This window comes from Podarcis gaigeae (assembly GCF_964106915.1).
Source record: "Podarcis gaigeae genome assembly, chromosome: 3".
Classification (NCBI taxonomy): domain Eukaryota; kingdom Metazoa; phylum Chordata; class Lepidosauria; order Squamata; family Lacertidae; genus Podarcis; species Podarcis gaigeae.
The window spans coordinates 104,340,904-104,352,862 of NC_139680.1; the positions used below are offsets into that span (position 1 = coordinate 104,340,904).

The following is an 11,959-nucleotide window of genomic DNA, read 5'->3' on the forward strand; positions in this document are numbered from 1 at the left end:
GCCTCCCTTGCATGCACCTTCCTTGCACTTGCCAAGATTCAGAACTGGAGCTCTGCTTGCTAAAGATGGTGTGATGTCTATCTGTGCCGTTCATCCTGTGACAGCTGTTGTTTCACATAGGCAGGGTACCACTGTGACATGATGTTGCAGATGCTGAGCAATGACGATGCACTTGTGATCCTGCACCTAATGACTTCTTTTGCCATTAATATTTTGCTACTTTGGAAAGGCTGAAAACCCAGAACCTCACTCCCTACTGCAGTGAAAGGAGTGGAGAACCTCAAGCTCAGGGGGCTGAATATGGTTGCCCAACTCTCAGCCCCCCCAGGCCACACCCCTCACTGCCCCTGGAAAATGCCCTTGAAACGTGATAAATACCTCTTTGCTTGTCTGGCTGGAAAGCAGCGAGTAACTGGCTGCACCCACCTTCACCACACATGAACTGTTATGCGGCGCCTGGAAGGAACATGGCCATTGGGCTGAAAAACACCATCCACTTCTTAAGTGAAGCCATGCCCCTCCAGATGTTAGTAGACTCCAACTCCCATCAGCCCCAGGTCCCCCAGCCAATGGTCGGGAATGATGGGAGTTATAGCCCAGCCACATCTGGAGGGGGACACAGGTTTCCGACCCCCTGCCTTAGGCATTTTCTCATATAGATGACAACAAGCTGTATATTTGAGGACAATGCAAGCAAGACTATATGTACAATTATGAACAAAGAAATATCACACGGCAATATTCAAGAGATAAACATTCTTCTCAGGGCATCACATACTGCGCTTACAACACAAGAATATCGAAAGGGTGTCAAGCCTTGTTATTCATGTACTGCTACAGCCTGGGTGCCTGGCTTAGTTGTCCGATTAGTGTTCAGCATCAAAGAACCCAAATCAAAGGTCACAGCAGAGGCAGATGAAAGGAAGCCAAAAGCCTGTTTTTCAGCCTGTATTCAAACCAGGCTAGTCTCTCCCTCTTTTGTTCAAATGAATGCTTCCATCTTCAGGACACATATTCTGCTTCCATATGGAGTTCCTTCTTTTCAGCCAGATATGTGAAAGTTGCCGTTCCCCCTAGTCCATTGCTCTGTGCTTTTCATAGCAACAATTTCTGTGACAGAAGCAGTTCTGACTCTGTGTGGATGAACTGCAGAAAAGTTGGAAGGCTTCAGGTGCAATGGGATATCTTCCCTGAAAGGAGAGGGAAGATTACAGCAGGTTGGGAGCTGAACTTTACTATCATCATCACCACCACCACCACCACCATCATCATCATCATCTTAACACCATACCCTTTCTTCAAGGAGTTCAGTGGTGTTTCTGCTGCCACTATTCTACCCATGGCTGAGCTATGGTTTGGCTTAGCATTACATCCAAACCTATGCTTGTGTTTCTCCCAGACAAACCATAAGCAGTAAACCAGGAACAAACACTGTGGTTCGTCTGAAGTGAGGCAAACCATGAGCCTGGCTTTGGATGTGATGCTGAACCAAACCATGGCATAGCTCTGGGTAGTGTGGCAGCAGCAGAATGAGAGAGGTACACTGCTATCACAATCTGTGATCCAGGAAACTGCACATTTGCTTGCTCGTTCAAGTCCATGGTTTGGCTTAGCTTTATATCTGGACTAGGTCTATACATTGGATGTTGTGGTCAATATTACCTCTTAGAAACAATGCAGCAGGTCATCAACACATCAAACAGGAGCAACTTGAACAACAACATTCTGATAGCCAGAAGAAGTAAGATCTGTGAGCGGCTATGCAGATCTTCAATGAACAATGACTCTTCTTGGGCTGCCACCACAAAAAGAAGAAAGAATAAGGCAGAGTAATATCCACAGAATAACTATATCCCCAGCCACTTTTGTGCTCTACCCCGCCCCACCCAATACTCTGGATCAGGGGTCAGCAACCTTTTTCAGCTGTGGGCCGGTCCACTGTCCCTCAGACCATGTGGTGGGCCAGACTATATTTTGAAGGGAAAAAATGAAAGCGAATTCCTATGCCCCACAAATAAACCAGAGATGCATTTTAAATAAAAGCACACATTCTACTCATTTAAAAACACACAGATTCCCAGACTGTCCGTGGGCCGGAATGAGAAGGCAATTGGGCCGCATCTGGTTGCCTACCCCTGCTCTGGATACAGGCCTATGTTGCCTATGTTATCTCTTAATTGCTGCCAAGCCCAGTAGGTGATCAAACTATCAGGAGAGACAGCAGTAATCTGATTGATAAGGTAAAGGTAAAGGGACCCCTGACCATTAGGTCCAGTCGTGACCGACTCTGGGGTTGCAGCGCTCATCTCGCTTTATTGGCCGAGGGAGCCAGCGTACAGCTTCCGGGTCATGTGGCCAGCATGACTAAGCCGCTTCTGGCAAACCAGAACAGCACACGGAAACGCTGTTTACCTTCCCACCGGAGCAGTACTTATTTATCTACTTCCACCGGTGTGCTTTCAAACTGCTAGGTTGGCAGGAGCAGGGACCGAGCAATGGGAGCTCACCCTGTCGCAGGGATTCGAACCGCCAACCTTCTGATTGGCAGGTCCTAGGCTCTGTGGCACCTGCATCCCGATTGATAAGGTAGTTCCAGACAATTTAGAGTTTACTCTTTTCATTATCAACTCTTAACAAGAGGATAGCAGATTTTGTAATTCTAACTCTCTCTTTTGCCTACTTCTACAAGCACTCAAAGGGTGACCAGCCCTTATATTAGCTCTGTCTTTGTTGTTCATCTTTGGACGCAAGGTCCTGCCAAGTCTTTTATCCTCAATTTCTCATTCAGTTAGCAAAAATTGATTCCCAGGCGCACTTGCTTCCCAGGCGCATCATGTCCACAGAATGGAAGTTGGCAGGATCCCCATGGATGTGCTCTATTGGGAGCTGGCTTCAGGCACCAGGCCTGATGGCGGAGCAGCTCTGCACTACAAAGAAGTGATATGAAAGCTGGCAACACCAATCCCACCATGTGAGACTCCCTTGCAGACAACTGCAGTACCTGGAGACACACAGGTTGTGCGTCCATAGCAGTGACCATAGAAGAAATGACTACTGGGAGAGTGCACAGAGAACAACCGGATCTGCATCTGCACAACCGAGTGCCTTCAGCTGCCCCAGCTGCAACAAAACATGTCTTTTCTGTATCGGTCTCTACAGCCACAGCAGGCACTGTAACCTTACAACAGGCGCACTCTTCCATTGTCCCCCGAGACAGATGGATGCCAACCAATGCTTCAGGAGTGGGTTGGAGGGCATGGGCAACACTATGCCAAAGACCCCCTGACCTCTGGCACCGACCCTATAGGTGTGGATAAAATTGCAGCTGTGGCCTTCCTCTCTAATCTGCTTCATTCATAATAGTTCAAATTGTGTTCTATGAGGATATTTGAATCTGGAATTTAGTTGTTCGTCATGGCACAAGGGTCCAAACACTAGCCTTGTATACTTACAACAGCTTTGTCTGAATTCCTGCCCCCAAAACACCAGGTTCAGAACTGAGCTCTTAGTATAAATGAGATTGGAAGGAGAATGCATTGTTGTTCTTACCTTCTTGCTTTTCGCTCAGGCAGAGATCTCCCATATTTTCTTCTGTAAGAAAGAAAAAAATATGACTTAGAGAAGACATTGCAAGGGAAAGATTGGTAGCATGCCTGCCTTGGTTGTGTTATATCCTCATAAGTTTCCAGGTTATTAATTTACTGATTTGAAGCGCCTGGAATTTGTGCATAAATGTCTTTATTGATCGACTGATTGTATTAGGACACATCAGTTTGAAGGAGAGAGTTCATTGGCAAAAAGGCAGGATTTAAATGTAACAGGATAACAGTAATTTAGATACATGAGGTTGCGTTCCAATGCATGCTTACCTGGGAGTAAGTCTCATTGAACTCAATGGGACTTACTTCTAATTAGACATGCATAGGGTTGCACTGTTAATTTATGAGGTCCTAAAAGTACATCTGGGGGATGCAGGTGGTGCTGTGGGTTAAACCACAGAGCCTAGGACTTGCTGATCAGAAGGTCGGCGGTTCGAATCCCCGCGACGGGGTGAGCTCCCGTTGCTCGGTCCCTGCTCCTGCCAACCTAGCAGTTTGAAAGCACATCAGAGTGCAAGTAGATAAATAGGTACCGTTCCGGCAGGAAGGTAAACGGCGTTTCCGTGTGCTGCTCTGGTTCGCCAGAAGCGGCTTAGTCATGCTGGCCACATGACCCGGAAGCTGTACGCCGGCTCCCTCGGCCAATAAAGTGAGATGAGCGCCGCAACCCCAGAGTCAGCCATGACTGAACCTAATGGTCAAGGGTCCCTTTACCTTTACTAAAAGTACATCTACTGTCCATACTCCCATCATGAATACCTGAGAGTTGAAGGGAGGTGGTGCTCCATGTCTTTGAAGTTTCATTTGGCGCGACGTAGCAAGCGACTGTACTCCATGATCCAAATTCTTTGGTGCTGATGGAGAGTTGAGAGATGCTGCTGAAAGTCCCATCGTCTTCCCTAGAAATCCCATAGGTGAAAGACTCCAGCATGCTCCCATTTTCGTTGGAAAACCGAACGGCCCCCAGTGCTTCCTCAGAGAGATCGTTCACCAGACAAATTACCAAGGTCTTCCTTTCGCCGTTTACTATTGCATGAAGCGGCGGTGCCAGTGTTGCGTTTAAGCTCCAAGATAAGCGACCTGCTGAGAGTTTATTATAAATGTGCATGAGCAAAACTACTTGATCGGAGAGCTACTGGTTTTTATGTACACAAATTATGCAGATAATGTTTTTGGGGGATCTTTCTTGGTGGAGCCTTGCTTGGTTTTTACTTCATTTGAGCTGTCTTCCATAAAAACAGGGATTCTTCCCACCCCATGGTTTCTGTCCAATTCAATGAATGATCAAGGGGTCAGAGCAACTCCCCTAGGCAGAAAGGGTCGTCCCGGCAGGTGAACTTCTGGCAATGATTCCCCTGCACCCCACTTTGCAAAACTCTTGCTGCTCACTTGCCAAGGCCCAAAGGTTGTATAAGACACTTCTGAAAAGTTTCCAAGCAAACAGCTCTGCCTCTGGTTTGCATGTTTGGTTTTATAACATTTTATAACATTTGCATGTTTGGTTTTATAACATTCCCTTCTGCTGGGACAAACTCTGCTTCCTGCCCATCCCATGTCTGGTTTTGCAGGCTAAAGGATGCAAAATTAAGGTACTACACATTCTATTGTAATGATTAGCAAGGTGGTGCAGCAATAAAACTGCTGCTGCATTTGCAAAGCTATGCAGGGTCCAGTATGGTTTCAAACTGGATGGGGGATGGTGTGCATTGCAAGGAGTTAGACCCTTGGGATCACTTCCTATAATTAATTTTGCAGTCCTATAATTAATTTTGAGTGCACAATTTTGGTCAAATATAATTTGTTTTGTTTCTGTTTGGACTCTAAACTTTAGTGCAGACTTTAGGCCCCTGTGGGACAATTTTAAAATTCCAGATCCCAAGTTATTTTATTTAATAATAATAATAATAATAATAATAATAATAATAATAATAATAATTTATACCCCGCCCTTCCTGGCCAGAGCCGGACTCAGGGCGGCTAACACAAATAAAATCACAGTAAAAACATAATAGGGGAAAAAGAAAAGAAAAAAGAAAAAAAACCAATTTAAAATACAAGTTAAAATGCAATTTAAAATGCAGCCTCATTTTAAAAGTAGCCGATAAATCAAGACCATAAGGGGAGGGAAACATAAGGGTCAGACTGAGTCCAAACCAAAGGGCAGGCGGAACAGCTCTGTCTTACAGGCCCTGCGGAAAGATATCAAGTCCTGCAGGGCCCTAGTCTCTTGTGACAGAGCGTTCCACCAAGTCGGGGCCAGTACTGAAAAGGCCTTGGCCCTAGTTGAGACCAATCTAACCACCTTGCGACCTGGGACCTCCAAAATGTTGTCATTTGTGGACCTTAAGGTCCTCTGCGGGGCATACCAGGAGAGGCAGTCCCGTAGGTACATGGGTCCTAGGCAACATAGGGCTTTAAAGGTTAAAACCAGCACCTTAAACCTGACCCTGTACTCTACCGGGAGCCAGTGCAGTCAGGCACATTGACTCCCCCCGCCTTCTGAATGATACTGTCACACTCATCCGCAACAAGCAAGCAAATAAGCTATGGTGTTTTACTCACAGGTCAGAAGCTGGAGTGCTGCACTGGTCAGGAGGTGCTGGAACGTAAGGTGGAGAGCTGGAGACATCTTGTGAGGATGAGCAGCTACACAGAGAGTGCGTTAGACTAGCAGGCAATGTGCTCAACCCATCTCTCTTCCTCTCTGACCACAGTACTCCTTTCCCGCAGCTAACGGTTGCACAGCTGCTCCCTGGTAAACAACGGAGGTGTTTTGGTGTGATTTTTTAAGCACACTTTTTGATTATTTTAGCTGTGTGACTGGCTTATGTGAGTACCACCAGAACTTGACATAACAATTGCAGCGTCCTGTGGTACTCCGAAAGCTTGTACATTTATTTGAGAGACTTATCTCCTGCTAGAGAAAGCACTGAATAGGGCAGCAGAGCCAAGGAAGGCACAAAATGGGAAGTCTCTAACCAGGGTCTCTCAGATTTTTTTTTTTAAGTGTTAATGGGGATGGGGACAGAGTTTGGATCAAGGCTGAGGGATGGTTTCAAATATATTTTACACCTGTTGTTTTCCTGATTAAATCATCCTACTATTTGCCTGCATTGCAGATGATGCATGTATCATATTGGTATCCCATAGAACATAGGCGCCGACTCCATGGGGCCTGAGGGGGCCCGAGCCCCCTCAAAAATTCGTTTGGGGGGGCTCTGCCCCCCCAATAATTTAAGAAAGTTATTAGTTATATTATGCTTTGTAAAATCACAAAATTATGTTGGTATTTTTTATTTTCCTTGTTTGACGATAGTTACCTTCTAAAATACATTCAGTAATGAGTTAAAACAAAGCCACTCCCGATCTAGAGAGGGGGTGGGGTTGCGGGCTCTTGACCCATCAACAATCTCGCGGGGCTGGCGTCAGCCCCTCGAGAAGCGGGGATTCCCCCTAGCTCATTAATATTCACCGCCCACGGCGGCAGCCAATCGGCTGCCGCAAAGGGCGGGCCCTCACAGGTTCACTTAAGGTCGGGGCAGCCCGGGGCTCGCCCCTTTCGTTCCCCCAGCAGCAGCGGTTTGGAGGTCTTAGGCCCCCCCAATATTTTTTATAAGTCGGTATGGGCCCCCGCCCCCCCAATATTTTTTATAAGTCGGCGCCCCTGCCATAGAACAATCCATGATTATGTGAAATAGGGAGAAATTGAAAAAATAATTATGCAATAAGAGAAATTTGTACAGAGTAGTCCAGGTTACATGAGTCATGCAAGCTGCAGAATTCAGCTTTTCGTGCTGCAGGATTTTAATATTTTTAGTATGCAGCACAGCCAAATCCTAACCATGTATTTTCAGAAGTAGCCCCATTGCATGCAGTAGGACTGTGCGGTGCAGTGGTTGGAGTATCAGACCGGGTTCAAATCCCCACTGGGCCTTGAAGCTCACTGGGTGACCTTGGGTGAGACACTGTCTATCTCTGCCTAACCTATTACACAGGGTGGTTGTGGAGATTAAATGAGGCAGGAGAGAACCCTGTATGCCACTTTGAGCTCCTTGGAGAAAAAGGTGGGGGTATAAATGCAATAAATAAAATGAAATGAAATAAAGATGGTCCCCAGACCAGACTTTCTGGAGAGACTTTTCAGGGGAGGAGCTATACACAGTGAGTTGCTCCAGAGACCAGAGGGTGCAAAATTTATCAGTGTGAGCTGCTTTCCTTCCACACCACTCTCCGTTTGGGTCAACCCATTGGGTTGTAGAACCCAGTGCTATCAGACCCTCCAAGTGTCCCTATTTTCCAGGGACAACCCCGGATTTACAGAAGCCGCTCCAGTTTCTGATTTTATACTGAAACGTTATAGGGGTCAGCAAACTTTTTCAGCAGGGGGCTGGTCCACTGTCCCTCAGACCTAGTGCAGGGCCGACTATATATATATATATATATATATGCAGGTTTTGGTGTCCTCGGGTGTCTTCCCGTGTAAAAGTTGGGGTGTCTAGGCGACGTTTCGACGAGGTCTCACTCGTCATCTTCAGGCTGGTGCTTTCGGCTTCTTGTTACTGGAACAGAGCGGGATCTCAATGTTTGAGTTCCTATAAATACTGTAGAGGGGGTGTGGTGTCTAGCCTCCAATGTTCTGGGGGGGGGGTGCATTTATTTGGGGGGGGATGCATTTTAAATAAAAGCACACATTTTACTCATGTAAAAATACGCTGATTCCCTGACCGTCCATGGGTCGGATTTAGAAGGCCATTGGGCCAGATCCGGCCTCCGGGCCTTAGTTTGGCTACCCATGCATTAGGACGTTCATCGTAAAAATGTGGGAGGGTATGGGGAGGGTAGGCGACCCCCGAGCCAAGGAGATAAGTGACTGTACAACCTTTAGAAGACATCTGAAGGCAGCTCTATATAGGGAAGGTTTTTTTAAAATGTTTAATGGGTGGGGTATAAAGAATAAAACCATTATGATGATGGAATAGGACATCCCTATTTTCATCAGGAGGGATGCGGGTGGCACTGTGGGTTAAACCACAGAACCTAGGGCTTGCCGATCAGAAGGTGGGGGGTTCGAATCCCTACGACGGGGTGAGCTCCTGTTGCTTGGTCCCAGCTCCTGCCAACCTAGCAGTTCAAAAGCATGTCAAAGTGCAAGTAGATAAATAGGTACCGCTCCAGCGGGAAGGTAAATGGTGTTTCGTGCGCTGCTCTGGTTTGCCAGAAGCGGCTTAGTCATGCTGGTCACATGACTCAGAAGCTGTACGCCGGCGCCCTTGGCCAATAAAGCGAGATGAGCACCGCAACCCCAGAGTCGGTCATGACTGGACCTAATGGTCAGGGGTCCCTTTACCTTTTTATTTTCATCAGAGAAATGTTGGAAGGTATGGGGTTATGAGTACCCAAAGTAGACCCACTGAAATCAGCAGCCAGGCCTAAATTGGGCACATTGCTTTCAATGGGTCTACTCTGCACATAACCCCCCCTTTTTACTTGTGTGTTTGTTTATACATTCTGCAGGTGCTGCATATGCAGATTCAACCCCTTCCCCGATGAAAAGCTCGGCTGGCCGACCTAAATTTCGCTTGTGCGGGATTCATGGACTGTTAACTGGGGAGGGAAAGAAGTGAGTTAGGCGCAACAGCCCTGTTTTTCTCCTAGGCCTCCTCCCCCGGCGATAGATCGCTCTTGGTACGGCCCGGCCTCCCCTTCGCTGCCCTGGTGGTGCTTTCCATGACGTCCGCCGGGAGTGGAGCAGCCCGGCTGCGGGGATTCGGCTTGCAAAGGGTAAGGCGAGGGGGGCTCTTAGGGGGGGGCTCCGCCTCTCGGCAACCCTCGGCGATGGGGGGGAGGCAGCGGGCTTGTGTAAGGGGCTGGCACGTGGGCGCTCCCTCCCTGCAGAGTAGGCCGGTTGGGACCGGTGGGGCGCTTACCTCCGTGTAAACGGGGAGAGAGGGTCGGGGCTGAGCCCTCTGGGGGTTAACCCACCCACCCAAAAAAGAGAAAGAGGCTGTAGTTTGTCAAGCCATAGGGAGCTGATGGGAGCTGCTCTTTCTAAATAAAGAGATTTAGCAGGAATCGTGAAAAGGTTCATTTCCTCACCCAAATTTCACTACAGTATATCGCTGCGTAATTTATTAAATTTGTGTCCCGCCCTCCACCCGAAGATCACAGGGCATTGCCCACAACATAAAAGTACAATTCGCTTTTAGTTTATCCCCTTGATACCCGAGCTTTGAAGTACGTGTAACTACTCCCACTTGCCCACGCCCGTCCTTTCCTGCCCTTGTTCGGTCTCCAATGGTAAGCCCCCTTCCAGGTTTTCTGCAGCTGAGGGGAACAGAGGGGTTGAAAAGCCCTTTTTAGCTTTCGAGCCGTCTGCTGAAATGCATGAAAAAGGGGGGTGCCACCCAGACTGGGGGCTGTGGCTGGAGACCGCTTGGAGGGTACAGGAAACCAGGTGCCTGTTACTGGCAAAAGCATAGAAAGAGCAATTAAAAACCAATTAAGCATAAATAGAATTAAAACTGTGTGTGTGTGTGTGTGTGTGTGTGTGTGTGTGTGCGTGCATATATAATAAAATAAAATAAAATAATGCACAGCACAGCACCAGTACTTTAATTAAACGTAGTCAGTTCCACCTATAGGTGGAAGGACAACAAGAAAGGAGCCAGAATAGCTTCTCTAGGGAGGGATTTCCAAAGACCAAGCTACCAAGAAGGCCTGTATTTATTTAAATAAGCAGATAAGAGTTTCCTTATTTATTTAAAAAAGAAAATTCATATTTCATTTCTAAAAGAAAATATAGATAAAATATTCCACACTTTTAACATCTATTTATGCACCTCAGGCAGCTAACGAAGTGGTAGCAAGCAAACAAAAATGATGTTAATATTTTAAAATAAAATAAAGATTATGAATTGAGACAAGGTCCAGACGTTGTGGTCCAGACATTGTGGACCACAGTTACTCACGGGGAAGCCTAATTTAGTCGCTTATAAGAATTGGAAAGGAACCTGACCTGGAGCTTGAATTGCCCTCTCTTTAATTTAGAAAATGTCTCTTTTCAGGTGTGCTTCCTTTTCTCTGATACCAAAGTGAACGTTGAACATTAGACAGCTGGTTCTTGCAGCTGGGCATCAGGTATCCATCCACCAAACCATGGAATCCACAGCAGCAGGGACAGCAAGCTCACTTCCCAGTACTGTGGAGGATAGGAAGGAAGACCTTCAAGAGCGCCCAGCTGACCAGCCTCAGAGTCCAGATACTTCTGTGTCTTTCTCTGAGATCTTCCGCCTGGTCCAGGCTGGGCAAGACATTCCCGGGTTGCAGAAGCTAAATATCACCCCAACAAATGGGAGTCCTACACCATCTCAAATGGCCCGAAGACCCAAACCTTGGGAGAACAACCCATCGTGACTAGAAAGCCCTATTGTCTTACTTCCACACCAGAAAGAAGCAATACTTACCAAGCCTGATGGATTTGCGAATTTAAAAGAGCTGTGTGTGCGCGTACAGCTTTTTTGGGTTTGCATGGTCATAGATCTTGAGGACAAGAGGCTATTGCATTGAATTAGTTCTGCAAATTATAATTAAATGTGTCCTTTACTAAAGTGTGCTTTGAAGGCTGCCAGTCCTTTATTTAAAATCACAATAACGTGAAAGAACCAAAAAAAAAAGCTTCTGCACACAAGCAATCCAAAGATTGCACCCAGAAATGTGGAATTCTGCAGTTTGCATAATTATGAAAACAAAGCAAATTTGTATATTATTTCATATAATGCATTGTCCTTTTGCTAGTCTGGGAAGAGGCAAGGACACTGAAATACCCACCTTGCCTTTCTGACGTTTGAAGCTTCACCAATCACCCATGCGTTTTCAATAATACAATTGCAGTTGTGCAGTTGTTATTATTTTAAGCGAAAGCATTTTCCTGTAGCCAGAAAAAAGAGAATCCAATCAATGATACCTACTTTGGGTCTCACTTGTTGGCACGCGCTATATAGCAGGGGCCTGTTTTTTAGATAGGTCTTAAGCAGCTTAAACCCAAAATGGAAAGGGAGTGCAGAAAGGTAAGAGCCCCTCAACTTTCTGCTCAAGGCAATCGCTGACTGACATCTCTAAGCCACAAAGCTGGCCTCCAGATGGCAGTGAGCTAAACAAAGGATGCACCTGAGTAACGGACGCGCTGCAGTTTAACCAAGAGCACAAAAGGCGATTCATGGAAGTGCACCTGCGGCTGAGGCTGTGTTAGGAAATAGCTACTTGTAAAATTCCCACCATTAGGATGGGTGCAAAGAGGCAGCGGTTTTGGGACTTGGGCATGGGCATGCAAGCAGAGCTGTGCATCTCTCTTATCCATAGAC

General features: G+C 46.7%; 1 protein-coding gene and 1 long non-coding RNA gene across 3 annotated transcripts; one reads left to right on the top strand and one right to left on the bottom strand.

Annotated features, from left to right (window-relative positions):
• Positions 1 to 538: 538 nt before the first annotated feature.
• On the bottom strand, positions 539 to 6,289 carry PTCRA (pre T cell antigen receptor alpha). 2 transcript variants are annotated; one of them, XM_083733826.1, is made up of 5 exons: positions 6,162 to 6,289; positions 4,359 to 4,682; positions 3,550 to 3,591; positions 1,663 to 1,795; positions 539 to 1,190 (listed from the first exon to the last, which is right to left on the bottom strand). In XM_083733826.1, the coding sequence occupies exons 1-5, from the start codon at positions 6,226 to 6,228 to the stop codon at positions 1,043 to 1,045; spliced, it is 714 nt and encodes a 237-aa protein (XP_083589952.1). In that variant the 5' UTR covers positions 6,229 to 6,289; the 3' UTR covers positions 539 to 1,042. The 2 variants fall into 2 exon arrangements, with proteins under 2 accessions (XP_083589952.1, XP_083589953.1); XM_083733827.1 differs by having other exon boundaries at positions 4,359 to 4,679; positions 6,162 to 6,251.
• LOC310842084 lies at positions 6,242 to 11,374 on the top strand. Its single transcript, XR_014562836.1, has 3 exons — positions 6,242 to 6,260; positions 9,255 to 9,380; positions 10,664 to 11,374. It is a non-coding gene; the product is annotated as an uncharacterized lncRNA (long non-coding RNA).
• Positions 11,375 to 11,959: the final 585 nt, after the last annotated feature.

Excerpts from the sequence above, each read along its gene's own strand:
- PTCRA (XM_083733826.1), bottom strand. The coding sequence starts at position 6,228 with ATGTCTCCAGCTCTCCACCTTACGTTCCAGCACCTCCTGACCAGTGCA. Across the intron at positions 3,592-4,358 it reads CACCTCCCTTCAACTCTCAG|AAGAAAATATGGGAGATCTC; the intron begins GTATTCATGATG and ends TCTTTCTTACAG. Across the intron at positions 1,191-1,662 it reads TGCTGCATTGTTTCTAAGAG|GGAAGATATCCCATTGCACC; the intron begins GTAATATTGACC and ends CTCTCCTTTCAG.